The 18060-nt window shown below is 33.1% G+C and overlaps 2 protein-coding genes and 1 long non-coding RNA gene across 3 annotated transcripts; 1 reads left to right on the forward strand and 2 right to left on the reverse strand.

Moving 5' to 3' along the window:
* The first annotated feature begins 685 nt into the window (after positions 1-685).
* Positions 686-3478, forward strand: LOC101222078. The gene has a single exon (XM_004139100.3). It carries the CDS (start codon positions 1126-1128, stop codon positions 3082-3084), a length of 1959 nt encoding a protein of 652 aa, XP_004139148.1. The 5' UTR covers positions 686-1125; the 3' UTR covers positions 3085-3478.
* Positions 3479-7115: 3637 nt separating this feature from the next.
* Positions 7116-8592, reverse strand: LOC116401704. The gene is made up of 3 exons (XR_004214037.1): positions 7464-8592; positions 7313-7375; positions 7116-7234 (listed from the first exon to the last, which is right to left on the reverse strand). It is a non-coding gene; the product is annotated as an uncharacterized LOC116401704 (long non-coding RNA).
* Positions 8593-12093: 3501 nt separating this feature from the next.
* On the reverse strand, positions 12094-14813 carry LOC101204769 (glycosyltransferase BC10). Its single transcript, XM_004139034.3, has 2 exons — positions 13402-14813; positions 12094-12812 (listed from the first exon to the last, which is right to left on the reverse strand). Exon 1 carries the CDS (start codon positions 14500-14502, stop codon positions 13414-13416), a length of 1089 nt encoding a protein of 362 aa, XP_004139082.1. The 5' UTR covers positions 14503-14813; the 3' UTR covers positions 12094-12812; positions 13402-13413.
* Positions 14814-18060: the final 3247 nt, after the last annotated feature.

The raw sequence follows: 18060 nt of genomic DNA on the forward strand, positions 1-18060 counted from the left end.
TAGAGTAGAAAGTTCCTAAGTTGGTAGAAATACAAGAGTCTTGTTTATTCGAGATAAACAGTGAAAAAGGTGAGGTGTGATGCAATAAGACATTTTGAGTTTTATTTAATTTTTTGATAAAGTTGTTTCCGCGTCGGGAATGTCCTTTTGACCTTTTCTAACATTTGCACCAATCACTTTTGTCCGCTAGTGCTTCAAAATGTTTAACTTTGCTTTGCGTTTCACTTTGTTGGTCACGTTGTTTCCTTGCCCGACGTTTCGTCGCTGGGCTATACTTCTTCCTTTTGCCTAAAAACCTACATCTGAAACATGCAAAATATGATAAACAAGAATAAAGTTTTCCTTCTTTTTAAAACCGGTAACACAATTTTTAAAATGAAAATATCTATGAAATTAAGGTTGTCCAAGTCAAAAATCAAGAAGTAGGCTTGTAGATGACTTATGAAAAGAAACAACCATACATACAAACAAAGAAATACATCCTTGTTTATTAAATTTTCCTTTCTCATATAAACATCTTTTTTTTCTGTTATTTCTTAAATTTAGTTGAGTATTCAATAATATTTCTCAAATTTTAGAAACAAGAACGAAGAAGATTATCAAACAAGTTTATTTTTTAAAAGAAAAACAAGAATATAAAGTAAGAAATGTTAATGTCATGGATCATAACATTGAAATTCACATTAAATACGTAACCAACTCCACCCACACATACCCTATCATTTCCCATTTTATTTCTCTTTCAACTTTTGAAGAACCCCTACAAGACCACAAGCATCCAACAACATTGAATCTCTTTGCTTTTCCTCAATAACCTCTCAACTTCAAATTATTGAAAATATTAATCTTACACCTACCTATTTGTTACAAATTAGACTAATTCTTTTTCGAAAAAGAAAGAAAGACTTCAGCTTTTAAGTGTAGGGAAAAGTTATTAGAATCAAATAATTTTGTCATTCTCAACGGCTAGACAATAGATTATATATTGATTCACCAAAAGTAGATTAGGTGTACTTCTCGCAACCATAGATAGAAACAAAGAAAGACATCCTTGTTTCCCTTTCTCATAGCCTAAATCAAGTAGAGATTGGATTAGATTAGATCATCTTCATCTTGTTGGATCCCATGGAAATATTTCCACCTTCTTTTTGGGAATTCATGTACCTATGGGAACCTTCAGCTGCTCTGTTTCTAAGTTTATGTGTGCAGCTGGTTCTTGTTCCTTTGGGGTTAAAAAGAAAATGCAGCTCAAGCCAATTCCTTCGTTTCTTTCTCTTAATTGCATACACCTTTTCTGATTGGATTGCCAATTTCTCATTCGTCATGCTTGTCGAAAGATATGGTACCGGCTGCTATGACGATTTCACCGACCCCATGTACATGATTAGAGCATTCTTAGCTCATTTTTTACTACTTCACTTAGGTGGCTCTGACACTATCACTGCCTATTCAATGGAAGACAATGAATTATGGCTTAGAACCCTTCTTTCCATGCTTGCCATTCTTGCTGCTTCAATTTACATCTTCTTGCAAGCCCTGCTACCAACTTCTCTGAACTATATTTCCATTCCTGTTATTATTGCTGGGGTAATCAAGAATAGTGAGAAGATATGGGCTTTGAGATCCGCTTCCGCTGAACGCTTGCGAGATTTTCTCGCCGTTTCAACTCCTTCTCCAATTACTACCCATAATGAAGAGGAGGTGCAAGATTTTGAGGTGCTACGCATTGCTTACTACTTTTTCATCAGAGACAAACGGTTGTTTGTAGGTTTGGGTCCGACCTCTTATGATCTTCAACAAAATCGCCTTTCCTATTACGAAAAATTCGAATCTAAATCTGCTTTCAAAATCATTGAGCTTGAGCTTGGATTCATGTATGATTTCTTCTACACAAAAGCCTCCATCAATCATTCTCTTTGTGGCCGTCTTTTTCGCCTCACTACCTTTTCTTCTCTTGTCATCGCCTTTCTCACCTATTGCCTGATTGATAAGCAGGAATATCCTTCAACCTATGTGAATCTCATATTTCTCCTCTTCTCTGGAGCTTTGAGTATTGAAATCTATTCACTTTTTTTATTTCTATTCTCTGATTGGAATGTAATCTGGTTATTGACCACTCAATCCCCTTCCAATCCCCTGCCTCGTCTTGCTTTAAAACTAATCTCTCTTTGTGGATGGTCTCTCAAGAAAAGAAGATGCTCCAATTCTATTTCTCAGTACAATCTAATCTCTCATTGTTTGGAACAGAAAAATGATAGCTATTATTTCAAATTCCCCAGCACCAAAACCATAGCAGCATTTTCAGTACAGCGTCCCATCTCTAATAACCTTGAAGCACATATCTTCCAACAACTAAAGCAAAAGTTGGTACTTAACCAAGAGTATGATTATGGTTATAATGAAATTGGTTGGAGCCTAAAATTAGATTTGGACCAATCCATCCTCATCTGGCATATTGCTACCGATTTTTGCTATCATTCTTCGCCAAAATTCAAAGAGAGTGAAGAATCAAAGTCCTGTATTCCACCCCAAGATAGCGTATCGCTGTCTAACTTTTTGGCTTACTTTATAGTGCACCATCCTTCCTTATTTCCCAGTGGAATGAGTCAAATAAGGCATAAGGCTACTAGTGAACATGTGCTTGAATTATTGCAAGACGAGAAATTAGATAGGTGTAGAAGTAATATGTTGAAGAATTTGGAGTTGAATATTGAGGTTGTTAAAGAAGAGAGAAAGGAGTCGAGGGTTTTGGATGCTTTTCGTCTTGCAGGGTTTCTTGAAAAGTTAGAACAGTCACAGAAATGGGAAATAATAGGGAATGTGTGGGTGGAATTGCTTGGACGTATTTCATGTGAATGTGAATGGTATGATCATGCTAAACAGCTTACACAAGGAGGAAGTTTGGTAACTCGTGTCTGGATTTTGATGCATCATCTTGGATATCTCAAACAAAATGACGTTTTCACTACGCATATCCAAGAAGATCAACAAGATACAACACCACTTCTAGGCCATGAAATCGTAGCAGATTATGTGGTGGAACAGATGTTAAATGTTGTATTCAATAATTCTTCTTCCCTCTAAATTCAAATTTTAGTTAGGTAAATGAGATTACAAGGTTTTGCATATTAGTGAATTGTTAGGGATTTTGGTTGGCTTATTTTATTAAACTTAAAATTGTAGCATCAAATCCTTGTGGTTATTAACAAATTAAATCCTTACGTTTAATATTTATTAATAATTATAAGAGGATATGTTCTCGAAAGTTGGATTTGGTTGTTATGTTGGTCTTGACATAAAATTCAGCTTGGCGTGGTTTATATATTTATGTGGAAGATAGAAGTGGTGTGTCAACTAGAAAAAAAAAGTAGAGATTCTATATTTTATCTCATTTGCATGTTGTGTGGTGTTGAACACCTTGTTACTAGCATTGTAAGTCACTTCGCTGAAAAGATTTGTGCAAGTTAGGGGAGCCTAACATTGAAGGTTATTATGAGAAGTCCCTCATAGGGGAAGCTTGGACATTGAGACACAAGGAAGCATGAAGCATATGAATCTAGTTGGAACCTAGATTGAATCCCTTGTTCACACATCAAGTGGTTTAGGGGGAGCTTGAACGTTTATCTTGTAAAAGTCGTGTCATTTAAGATAGTTGATTATTGATAAGTTACGTACTTGTGAAGTTCTTGAATCTTAGAAAATGATCTTTGCAATTGGGCTAAAAGTCTCCCAAATGTAGGTGTGATTACACCAAACTGGGTTACCAACATGTTGGTGTTCTATTATGTCTTTTTGTATTGTTTCTCATGTTGTTACTTTAGTTACTAACCTAATCGTGGGCTTTAGTCACCAAGTTAATTGTGTGTTCTTCTTTTCAATTGGTATCAGAGCGGGTTGACTACTAGTTCATTGAGTGTTAAATGGATTCGATCAGAAGAGGTGGATCAACAACTCATCCTCCAGTTTTAGATGAAACAAATTACTCATATTGGAAAGATTGGATAATTGCTTTTCTCAAATCTATTGATAGTAAAACTTGGAAAGCTATTGTGATTGGATGGTCTCCTCCTCAAGTTACTAATAAGAATGGAGCTGTTAGTCTAAGACCATAAAATGAGTGGATAGTGGATAAGGATGGCCTTGCGCGCAGAGGTTGTCGTACGCCTCAGATTATATATGTAGGTGTGGATGAAGACAAAACGATATTAATACATTGTGTTGTATAAAATTGTGGATGTGAACTTGTGATTATGATTTGTTTGGGTGTAGGTTAAACTAAAGTGTGACTTTGTACTGGTGAACTAAGGGGTGTTATGTCTTGTAGTTTGATTGACTGATGTATTAAAATGTTACCAACGGTCTTTGGGCTAAAGTGAGATAAGTTGATTGTTAGAGTGTTAATTGAAAGGATTATATGTTGAGGTAGTTGAACGGTACTATAAATGACTGTTAAAATGTTTAGAATGGACTGAGGGGAAAATTATTAGCTTTCTGTTGGGATGGGTGCCTTGTAGGTGTCCTACGAGATCACCACTTATTATGCATCCTTTGGGAGCATTAGATTGATATGTGTTTCTGCAGAACACTAGACTGATATGTACGTCCCTCGGGGCGTTAGACTGATTATGTGTATCCTATGGGATCACAAGACTGCGACTGTCCAGGGTATCCCAAAAGGAAGTTAATCGTTTATTTTCCCCTAACGGGACCAGTAGTGGGTCTCTTACTGAGTATGTTTATACTCACCTTTTTATGTTTAACTTTTTCAGGTAAAGGTAACAAGGGCAGCAAACCGACGAGGGGCAGGAAGGAAGCGTGATTGCCATGGTGAACATTTTATTTGCTTCCGCTTATTTTTTTGTTTTTAACACATGAGGATGACTAAAACATTTTGTGAGTTTACGAACTGTTATTTTGTAAACATTACTTTTAAAGTTTTGATTATTTGAAATCAGGCCCGATTTAAGTTTGTTTTCCTCGATCGAGTTTTTTCAAATGAATTATACTTCACTTCGTGTCAATCAAAGTCTTTTTGTCAAAGCTAATGACTTCGACTTAGTTAGAAAAGTTTGATCGTTACACATTGTGATAGTATCTGACCGACACTATATGCAAAGCGATAGAGGTAGTATTTCTCAATGTTCTACATTGCATGTGCATGGTTCATTTACTGAGAAACTTGAAGTTGGAGTATAAATCAATAGTCGATACCGTGTTCCATGCATGTGGTAAGGCTTACAATGTTGTTCATTTTGAACAACAAATGCGTTTGTTGGAATCTAATGCACCTGGTATACGTGAGGAGTTACAATTGATTGGATTTTCAAGGTGGCCTCGTGCCTACTCACCCCTTAGTAGATATAATGTCATTACTACCAACATATCTCAATAATGCAATTATCAAGGCTAGGGAGTTGCCAATATGTTCAATGCTTGAGGTACGGAGAATGATGTTGCAGAGATGGTTTTTTGAACGTAAAAATGAAGCAGCCTATCAAGTTACAGATTTTAAAAAAACTGTTGAAGGTATTATAAGGGAATAAATTGAAAATAGTCAATCTATGCAGGTATATTTAACTTATAATTTAAATTGAATGTAATATACATTTTATTATCTAATATATACCTAATTATCTTCTACATGTAATTATCTATATAGGTCAATCCAGTCAACAATATAAAATATCAGGTCATCTATGGCACATCCAATATTTTGTGTACTTAGCCTTCGAAGGTTTGTACTTGTAGGATGTGAGATATATTGCAAATACCTTGTGTTCATGCATGTGTTGTTCTTACCATGAACATTTGTCAATAAAACCATTTGTTTCACATTACTATTTGAACACCACACTGAGTTCAATCTATAGAGAATTAATAAACCCTTTAGGTGATCATCAACAATAGCAAGTACTGATGATGTTTTATCCATTGACATCCTGCCACCTAATCTAAAACGTCCAGTTGGTAGACCAAGAAGATTAGAATCCCTTCTAAAATGGAGTTCAAGAGAGGGATAAAATATGGTTGGTGTGGACGTTATGGGCATAACAGAAAGCGATACAAGTTTTCCTTATCTAGCTAGTTTTTCATTGTATTTTATATTAGAATTTTTTATTATTGTTTAAAACCTTTTTTACGTTTATTATTCCATTTGTTTTAACTTTACGTTTATTTAAGATTTTAATTTAATTATTTCTATTTTTTATATTGTATTTTATATTAGAATTTTTTATTATTTCCATATGCACTACCACAACCATTTATTTGTTTTAATAAGTACATTTATTATATATATACATCATTAGTATACTTCCTATTATATAAAATATAAGTACATTTATTATATATATACATCATTAGTATACTTCCTATTATATAAAATATATCGATTAACAAATACAAATAACATTGTTATAACACTATTATAACATTTAAATAAATATAAATAACATCCTATCACATGTAAAAGTTACAACTTGTTCCAAATATACTTATAAGATTTATATTGAATATTTTATTTTAATTCAAACAATAATTCCATAAACAATGAACACCATATAATAATATACTACATCATATAAATAATATATGACTTTTACGTCTTAGTGATTGCTATATACATACAGTGCACCAATTAATCAGAACGAAAAGTACATGTAAATGATTACAGAAATTAATTTTTTTCTTCATTACATAACCTTCAACATTAACTATATCATATTCAACTGAAAAATTACTAAATTCTTTGTGACAATAAAAAACAAATTATTATGTTCTCTCTAATCATACACTTTTCCATACAAATAAAATTTATATAACTTCATCAAATTGCTACAACATTGGGTTGAATATAAAAAACATATCATCACTTATAAGAATTACAACTGATTCCAAATATACTTTTAATATTCATATTGAACGAAAATTACAACAATTAATCTTAACGAAAATTACAAGTAAATGAATTCAGAAATTGAAGTTTCTCTTCATCACATAACCTTGAACATTAACTCTATCTTATTCAAGTTAAAATTACTAAAGTCATTTGGGTTAATAATTTGAAACTTGGACCTTCAAACCCTTGACTAGTGATCTCTAACTTTTCCTTTTTTGGCTCGGCTGATCCAAATTTGGTTGTGAACGGTGACTTAAATATTTTTTATGGATGATTTCCTCTCCTTAGGCTCCTCCTCACTTATTGATTGTAAGCAAAAATATCACTTTCTCTTACCTAATTAATCATTTCAAAAATATTATGATATATAGATAATAGTATGTCATATATTTCGAACATTTTTCTTATACATACCTTTACTGTTTTATTTTTCACAGCTCCTCTTTGATTAATATGTCTTTTCTCCAATTTCTTGGTCTGCAACAAACATTATAAACTTCATTTTCAGTTTATGTTTTAATTTATAAAATCACTAATACATAAATCATTTAAGAAATGTAATAACCTTCATTTTCAGTGCTTCTTTTTCTATTTGTTCTACTTCCTTTAGTAGAGCTGTGTTGTATACCATGTCATCTAAGCTCTCGTTCTGTCCATCATGTCAATCAAGAATACATACAAAATACTAAATACATACACAATACTAAATATATACATACGTGTTTCAAAAAATAATAACAATACATATATTAGTCATAACATCATACCCTTGCAGCTTCATTTTCACTATTTACTATTGTAGTTCTATCCCCTTCTTCATCCATATTTATATTTTCTGTATTACCATCTTCTCCCTCATTCACCAATCTGTCATCTCTTTCACCGTTTCCTCCATCACGATCCTCATCCATTTCTTTCCAATTTTCTTCTTCAGTCATTAAACTACTTCTATTAGTCAATTTATTTTTGATCTCTTCAACCTCCCCAATGAGTTTGTCTAGCTTCTTATTTAATTCTTCATTGTTTGTCAACATAATTTTCTGGAATGTTAGGTAATACTCAGGAATCTGAGTGTTAATGCCCTCAGATTCTTTAGAGCATTCTCCTTTTTCAAAATTTCTGGTTGATGTGCTCAACATCTACCCATGTTGTTAATTTTTTTCCTAGTAGAAAGTTTTCTAGAAAATAAATTTTTGCCAACTTCACTCTATCTTCATCTTTTACTTTTTTAGAGTCATTGAAGATGTATGTCAACCTTGACCTCGATATAATATCCTCATTTTTGAAATACTTTCCTAAAAGTCTACCCTTCACTTTCTCCATGTTCACTTGTAGTAAAGGACCACAATTCAAACCAGTTATGACTTCATATTCCCTAATTCCAACTTAGCTATATGACTCTCAAAGTTGAACCAAAGTTCATCTTCCTTGGTCAATGTACATTGTCGTCTTATGATATGAAATAACAATTGACTTTGGAATTTAGTTATTTTTAGATCAAGGAAATTACCAAACGGAGAACTCCTAAATATCTCTATCTGCTCCCTATTCAGTTTTTTTTTTTATGTTTGTAATAACATCTAGACGTGCATATATACTAAGTTGATGTGATTTAGACCATTTATTCCTTTTCACGATTAATGGTGCAACCTGAAAACATTAATATTAAAACAAGTTAATATTCATGCCTTATTATATTTATTTGACAACATATATGATATATGACATACCTCATTCAAATCATTATTTGCATCCCTCTTTTCTACATTCCAATTTTTCATTTTTGCTTTCTGTTAACATTATAAATATTCATTACAATATAATAAATCTCAATTATAATTGAGTGTATGCATCAAATGATATATATGAGTATATATAAAAAATACCTTTTTTGATTCTACACTTCTTTTCAAGTCTTTTTGCACTTTTGATTTATTTGTTGTATTTGATTTCTCTACACTTCTTTTCAAAACTTCATGTACTTTTGTTTTCTTTCCAGTATGTCCTTGTTTCGCTTTGTCCTCATCTGACAACCTTCTCTTATTTTTCTGAGATTCTTGATATATTCTTTTCGACTTTTTCATTTTTGTATATAACTTTTTTTTAACTATCGGTACATTATCCTGTCAAATATACATCATATATGTCAAATATACCTATAAATAGTTAACAATAAGAAAAAAAAGATATTGCTTCCATTTAAATATACCTCATCAGATTCATCACTTTCTTTAACGGGTAATTCAGTGTTCTTTGATCCTTCCGATTTCTAATATAACATCATATACCAGTACATTACTAAGTATACCTTCTGCCATAGCCTATTAAGTACACGTATTTTTTATAAAATATATACAACAGTGTTTATATACACAATATTAACTAAACTCTCTTAACATTAGGTTCATAAAATATATACAACAATTAACTAACCTCTGTTCCTTGTGCATCCAATTTCTGAAATGACGTTTCTACCTTTATTTTTCTTTTACTTGCTAAGTTTTCATTGTACAGAACAATTTGAGTGTCATTTGGTCCTGTTATATCATATTCATCATCACCTGGGTACACTGTTTGTATAGGTTTGTAATTCATTTGATTTTCTTCATAAGTCTCTTGAGAACTTGATATCTTTTCATCCTGTGATATAGATGAATACAATATAATTAAAATATATTTACATATCAAACATCCGCAAAGTAACAAATTATAACAACTAATCTTAAGTATACCTCATAATCATCGAGAAGGATTGGATTATCTTCGTTTGTTCTTGATTTTTTCATCCTAGACCCAAGACATTTTTCACTTCGTCTTACCATTTTCTACACTGCCAACATTTAACATATGTAGAACACATTGCATTGTCAAATAAGTTAAAGATACTCAGAGTACCAAATGAATTCAAACTACATTTCAGTTGAGCCCTAAAACTCATAATCTCAATAAATACAAGAGTATGTCACAATAAAAATTACATTTTTGCAGTTGCTCAACAATTAGAACATTCAACATATACCAAATGAACATTTAAGTTATACCCAATATCTATAGGAAAAACCCTCATGCGACTATCCTAAAACATGTCTTATTCACTCCGAAACCTCAATAAACCCTAGGATATAACACATGCGATTTTTTTTTTCGTTGCCTTATCAGACTAATATCTTTAATCTATGTAATATACCAAATGTATACTATTTATTGAATATATACAACCTAACCTTGAATTTTTCGTCCGTCGGAAAACAGAGGAACTGGTCGGCTGAAAACGGATCCCACTTCACTGTCGAAATCGATGAAACCCTTCTTCTTCACTGTCGAAAACGGAATCCTCAAATAATTTCTTCATTGTCGAAATGGAATTGATTTTTTTTTAATATGGAAAGTGAGAACTTTTCCATCACTTTCTTATTTTAATGACCCCCGATCCTCTCCTATTTCATATTTGAAAATAATTCTATATATTGTGTGAAAAAACTACCACATGGGCATATTTGCAATTTGAGCCTATTTTTTTGTGTAATATTGTGGCCCATTGACCCTTGCTTACCATTCAAGAATTGTGTTTGGCCCAACACCAAAAGAGACGTACAATTAAGAGACAACTAGAAGTAAATGATGAGTTTTTGGACATTGATGATGCAGTTATCTTTCATATACTTCTAATTTATACATTACAATGAGTTTGAACAGAAGACAAGGTCAGGACGTACGCTTTTTTTCTTTTCTTTTTTTCCTTTTTTGCTGAACTCTAAAGATAAACAGTAAGTATCTTTACTAAAAAATTCTCATAAGCTAATTAAAACTTGAGTCGACAGTAGGAGGATTAAGAGAGGAATATCCTCAACTTTGAGTTGATGAGTTGAGACAAGTTGGTAGGAGGATTTGATGTAATCACTCTCCCTGTATATACATTTTATGCATGTACTAACTATTCACCCTGGTGTAGCACTTCTGTACACATTAATCAAACTACGGATAATAAAACATCAACAGTATTTTCCACAACGTTCTTTTTGCACGAAACAAATAATTATTTAGACATTAAGGATGGTTCAACTAAAAATTCACAAACTAATGATGGTTCAACTAATTTACCCACTATAACCGAGAATGATGGTTCAGCTTTCAAGAATCTACCTGCACTGTGGCACATTTAAACAATAGATAAAACTAAAAAGCAATAACCATTTGTTGGCAGTAGCAGAGCTTGGAAGCTAAATCTCCAATTCAGAAATCAAGACTTTATTTAGCAATGAATCCTAAGAACATTGAAAACACGTCGTCTAGTGGAACCTAATTTCAGAAACATATCCTTTTCTTGTCAACAAATTGTATCTAAAAGAAAGTCTCACGAAATTAAGATCAAAATTAAGGAGTAAGACACAATAACATATTAGTTACACCATCCATCAAACTTACTATCTTACTGAACCACAAAGATAGAAGTTTCTGAAAGAATACTGTTCAAGATAATCAGAGTGCAAAATGTTCCCAAGAGTTTGAATGCTTCTACTGAGAAATATTCTTATGAAGATTTCACCCTACTTGTGATTCTCAATGACAGAGGGAGGCATCTTTATGGTATCATCAAGATTCAAAAGAAAAAGAATTAGATGATTGAAAAAGATAATACAGCCACCCAAATGATCCTGTTTGGAACGATAATCTAAGTCCTTCAAATATTTTTAAGTGAAAAATAGTGTTAAGCATTTAGAATGTCATTCCAATGTGGTCCAAAATTGTTTGAAAACAATTTATTGCAACTTTATTACTGTAGTCATGTATGCTCCATATACCATATCATATATTCAACTTGGTGATTCAGCCTAAACATGGCACAAAGAAAGGACATTTAGTTGAAACGAAAAGGAAGAACATAGGAAAAAACATTAGCTAGCAAATCGGCACAGTAAATTATTCCATGGCTATCAGACCAGTGGCTTCTCAATTGACTTCGAAGCCTTTGCCCGTTAGTCCCAATATTATTAGAGGATAGTTAGTCTCATAAATTACATTTGTGTAAATCAAATATTAAGCCGTTAACTTATATTTACGATATGGTTTGTTTATCTCTACAAGTTTCAAATCTTTTAAATGTTCATTGTACAAGACAAAACATTGTTATACACCTTCTATACAATATAATAATATATATATAAAATTGCAAATCAAATACATGTTACACAAACTCGAGCGTCTTTAACCCATTCTTTCATACAATTCAGATTATACAAACTTAGGCTTTCTGACTTTAAACTAATTAAAAGAGCAAGTGAAGCATTTTCCTTGTCGCTCTATCCTCATAAAAGTATTAGGAAAAAGGAAAAGTAGGCTTGAAATCACAAGGATTATGTAAGAAGAGTAAAGGAAAACTAGGCTAAAGAAGCCAAAAAAGAAAGAGCATAGAAGCATGACAACCTTCAAATTTCCCAGTGACCAATAATCCTTTCCATTCTTCAATTCCTTCCCGCTTCCATGATATTACATATTTAGTTATTTACACAAAAAGAACAAAAGAAAAAAAAAACCATAGAAATGACAGGACAATGATTCTATTTCTTTTCTTTGAGTTCTTCTGCCAGTATTTCTACTATTACATTATCAAAATACAAGGAACAAAAAGTGGAAGAAATTAAAATTAAAATACAACTTTCGACAAGAGTACCTTGCATTCTGCTTCACTTGTATCTCTTTCTCGAACTATTCCTTTCCCTTGAAAAAAAAAATGTTTTGTCCAAAGCTTTGGCTGGACTAGCAGTTCTGCAGTCTGGATGAAAGTGGGGTTACAGGCTGTGGGCACTTTGGCGCCTCTTCATAACCATATTCCCAAACAACTTTTTCTTTTTCTGCTTCCTTATCGAGAAGTAAGGCTATACCACTGGCCTGACATCTTTTTTTTGTCTTTAACCTGTAGTAATACAGACACACAGTACGTAAGGTACCCTGTTCACTAGTGAGCCAAAAGAGTACAAAATCTACTCTAAATTGGACTTATGGATTGGTATGATTTCTATCTAACCAAAAAAAGAAGGCAAAATTTTTCAGATTAATTATATAAATCAAGATGGCTAAAAACGCATTGCTCATGTACCTCAAGTCTCAATCTTTTGAAAATGAAGAGCATTCAAAATTTCAAATTATCCAAAGGACTACAAGGGTCCTTATAGTATGACCATGGAGACCAATTTTGAAACACGACCCAGCAAACTTTGCTTTCTTGAGGGAAAACAAAATCAACTTGAATTCAGAATACCTATTTGAAATCAGTACGACAAAGGCCACCAAAAATTCCAAACGGTTATGAGGGTCTCTCTACCATTACCAAAAAAATAGACAAGAAATCTCAATTCTCAACACATTCACAAGTCCCGCAACACTAGGTAAACTCATATGCAAAGACACAAACTCATAACTAGAATTCTAAAACCAAAGGGAAGAAGGAAGAATGCAGGTTACAAATCAAGTAAACTAACAACTTCTTGACACATTTAACTTACCAGCAACAGATTTCAGTCCCGGAAAATCACAGACTTAGCAATAGCCATTAGAGGTCTCAAGCAATCCGGAGTGAATTTCCGGGCAAACAAATACGACTCGGAATAATTCGATTTCCGAAGCTGGTGAATAAGCTTAGGAGAAACCTCTGAACTTCGATAAGTATATGGATGTCCATTAGCAGTTCCAGTCCAATTAACCCGAGTAAGCGTGTATTGCGTACAACCACTAAGATCCCTCATGGAAAGAAGAGTTGGAAAATAATGTTCTTCCGGGTAACAATCATCAGAACTTTGACAAGGAATCTTAAATTTCCTCCATAACGTCCGATCATTAACAACCACCAACGCATGTTTTCTAGTCAACACAAAGAACTGAGATCCAACTCGAAATTTCTCAAACGGAACCTCAGGCATCATGGTGAACCGACCCCTAGCATTATACCTCTTCCATAAATGCCGTTCTTTGGATACAATCTCAATAAAACTCTTGAATCGAATCCTTACACCCAAATGAGTCAACTCAGAGGGAGTAGAGGTAGAATCAAAAGTAGTGGAAGAAAACAAAGAGTTATAAACATAAGAAAAGGAATGAAGAGGGATGCAATACTGAGACAAAAGAGCAAAATAGGCATTAGCTGGATCATCAATCATGGCGGTGGCGATGAGGCGGCGCGTGGCAGATATAAGCGTTGGTGAACCACGATAAGTTCTCTTGGCAACAATAAACCGACCCAGAAACGGTCCGCCAGGGCGGGTAATGTTGATGGAGGGATCAGCATGAACATAAACATTGTAAAGATCTGAGGAATTGGGGAAGAACCGAATCCAAAGAGGAGCAAAATGGAGGTCGGAATTAGTGAGAAAGAGGAAAGCAATCTTCAATTTAGGGTTGGAGGAGGAAGAAAGATGGGAAAACGTAGATGGGTTGTTGGGATTTGATCCAGCGGTGGCGCGATTGAAGAGAAAGAGATCGTCGTGATCGTCTGGTGGGGGGATGGGGATGGATTGAGGGCGGGAAGGGATGAAATGGGGGGCGAGAAGGAAGAGGATGGGGAGAGAGAGGAGAAGGGAAAAGGAGAGAACGAAGGGGGTAGAGAACATGGAGGGAAAAGGGAGAGGAATTACAAGTCTCAAGGGGGGAAAATGGGAGGAATTGAAGGAAAATCTTGAGAAAGATGGAGATTGAGAATGGGGGAAATGGTGATGATTATGGTCTGGAATTGTGAGGGAAGTTGAAGAAGAAGAAGAAGAAGAAAAAGAAGAAGAAATGGAGAATTTGGGTTTTTGGGAGAGCTTAGATTCATGAAACTCAGCCACTGTGTGAGCTGTGGAGAAAGAAAAATGGAGAGAAAGAGAAAGGGATTCCAATGGCGAGCGAAGACTGAGATTGGCAGAGGAGGAAGGAGGAGGAGAACCCAACCTTGACTCTCAGAACATTCTGTCAACTAACGGCGTTTTCTTGTTCTTTTAATTAAAAGTTTAAAATACTGTATTGGCTTTTGCAAGTTGCTTGAACCTTACTTCTTTCCCTCACTCCAATTCTTAAGCATTTACTTTATACTATTTTAGTTGTTAACGAACATAAAATAGTAAAAAAAATTGTAGCAAATACTCAATAATCTAGTGAATGGGAAGTAACTAATTAAAAACTTTTAAATATTATCTTTTATAACAACATTCGTCATTATAGTTTTTGTAAGAAAATATAATACGGTTAAAACATATCTCTTTTCAAAATTTACGACATTAGTTTTAGCCGTTTATTAGATTCAAAAAAAGAAGTTTCAATATTTAATTTTAATTTTTTTACTAAGTTCAAATGTCTCGTTAGCAACCATAATATATGGTTGCTGTACACTGGAGATTAAAGTATTTAGGTTGTACTATTTTTGGTTTACTAACTTACAAATTGTTCTATATTTTCAAATTACTAAATTTAATTTTCATTTGTTCAACAAAAAAAAATTAATTGTTTACTTTTATTTTTCTGGAAGGAAAAACAAATCTTCATTACTCCTTTTATTAAAATTATTTTACTGAATTTAACAAAAAAAAGAAAAAAGAAAAGCTTTAAATCAATAATAATGAAAGATTTATCAACTTACAAACCACTCGATTGGAACATTTGAAACTATAAGAACTAGAATTAAACAACCGAGATCAAAATTATTTTTGTATGTTATTGTTTATAAATAAAACAATTAATTTAATTAAACCTTTAATCTTAAAAAAAAAAAGTAAATAAGAATAGACATATTTGTATAGATATGTGTGATTTGTTATATAAATAAATGGATAGAATTAGAAAAAGAGAGTGAAATGAATATAAAAGCATAGCAAAGATAATGGAGATAGATTAGGGAAAATATATAAAAAGAGGAGAGTTTGATGGATAACTATTTAGTATAGCATTATATGATTTAGGCAAATTGTATAGTTTTGAATGATAGTTTTTTTTCTCTTAAAAAACAAGGGCAGATTTCTGTTATTTTGTATAATATATTATTTTCAACCGTTAAAGGTAACGGCGTGGGGGAGTGATTAATCTGGAGGGGCAGAGGGAGGGAGCTGCCCGAGTGCCCGATGAGGAAAAAGGGCAGGGTTTCGCGGGGGGTTTTGTTTTGTAAAAAAGAAAACAGTTGTACGGTCAAGACTGTTTCTATTCATATATTTAATAATTTATTTTTGGTAATATTTAATATATATAATCCTATAATTTAATATGGTTGATGCCTTTTGATACAAACACCACATCTCATCTTTCTTTTTCCTAATTTTTTGTTCACTTCAATTTTAAAATGTTGCCATCTCAAATTCTGACTTCTTACACCAAAATATTAAAGGCAAACTAATGTTAGAGCAAAATATTAAAGGCAAACTAATGTTGGGTTTCAACTGCTCCAGAGGAGCTCATGATGCTTAACAAACTTGGAATTGTAAAAGTTTTTTAGTATACGAATAATAATATTGAGTACCTCAATCTTGGTAACACTACGGATACTCCCACTTTGTAAATGTTACCTATTATTTACAAAATGTTTCATATTATCTCTCTTTGTAACATTGTTAAGTGAGGATATTAATATTTTGAATTGATAATCATATGTAATTTGATTTCAATCCTGAGTGAGTTATAGACTCCTACCTATGAGAGACTAGTCTCTTTCATTTGTATGGATGATAGTGGATTATACCGACGACTCAATATATCTACCATTTTGGGGATGAACCTGAATACAGAGTTGGAAACATAACTATACAATATGGAATTCACTCTTTCTCATTGTTAGAGAAAGTAGATGAGTGTTCCTCTAAGTGTTGATTTAGGGCCTTGAACAGTGGGGTCCTTCCCTCTTACTGTGTCACACTCTCTCAGACCACCTACTCTTAGTCCAAGAAATGGAATGTGGCCAACAAATATTGTTCTTCTTCTAACGATACTTGTTGACTCTACTAGAACTAAAATTGAGCTAAACATGAAAAATAACACACAACTAAAATAAGAAAATACTTTTTACAAACACATAACCAAACCCAACTTATAACAACCAACACAAGTCTGAAATAGGCATAAACACAACAACAACAAATCAAAGTTTATACAACTAAAAAACAAACCTTGTACAACCCACAACTAACACTACTGAAACTACACATACTTGGATGAAACTCAAGGAAAACACTAGCAGATAGGTAGATGAAGTCAAGCACCCGATTCACAATCTCTACCTAAAAAATGGAAAAACATTTTTGGAAACCATGAGCTAGAGCATAATGAGTGACTAGTTCTAAAACTAAATATGCTTAATAAATAAGGAATAATAAACAGCTTATACAAATACATTTGAGCAATGTAAAGCAAATAATATATGGGGAAATGTACCTAATTATTAGGCCTAATATCTACACTAGTAATAGCTTCAATAGGCTACCATTAGAAAAGACAAAAGTTGAAGATTAACCTAAGAAACTCTATCCATTTATGGAGTTTGCATTGTTTCGACTTCTATGTCAGGCCCTTCAAAGGGATGGTCGCTCTAGGACGACACGCAGGCGGATCATAGATCTCATGGTACAACCTCATGGAGGAGACCATAGGATACGTTGACACGTGTCTTCCCACTTATTATGAACATTTCTCCTATTCACCTTGTTATTGACTCATACAAACACTTTTTGAAGGGAGGTTGCGCTCAAGGCAACACGAAGTCTAGTATGAATCTCACGTGTGAAGTCTTAAGAACATGAGAGTTTTAAAATTTGATATATCATATATACCATTTTTCTCCATTAAAATGTTCTATTAATTTACGGTTTGTTGTACTTAGTTAAATTCTGACTAAATGAATCTAACTATATATATTTTTATTATAACTCTTATAATAAAACTTTACTCTAAAGTTTCTAGGTGTATTAAACTATTTAGTTTACCTAGTGACATCTTATGCTAATAGGAATAAGGTTAATTCAATGTCGGTTCTAGGTCTATTCAAAGGATGTACATATTGGTGTCATGATTCGGAAGGATGCACATATCAGTCTAGTGATTGCGAAGGATGTACAATATGTGGTGATCCCATAGGACACCATGTCTGCAGAGTACGGTACTACCCATAGCTAAAGCTAACAGTTTCTCCTCAATCCAGATAATCTCAATCT

This window comes from Cucumis sativus, chromosome 1 (assembly GCF_000004075.3).
Source record: "Cucumis sativus cultivar 9930 chromosome 1, Cucumber_9930_V3, whole genome shotgun sequence".
Classification (NCBI taxonomy): domain Eukaryota; kingdom Viridiplantae; phylum Streptophyta; class Magnoliopsida; order Cucurbitales; family Cucurbitaceae; genus Cucumis; species Cucumis sativus.

Coding starts and splice junctions, on each gene's coding strand:
- LOC101204769 (XM_004139034.3), bottom strand. CDS start 14,502: ATGTTCTCTACCCCCTTCGTTCTCTCCTTTTCCCTTCTCCTCTCTCTC.
- LOC101222078 (XM_004139100.3), top strand. CDS start 1,126: ATGGAAATATTTCCACCTTCTTTTTGGGAATTCATGTACCTATGGGAA.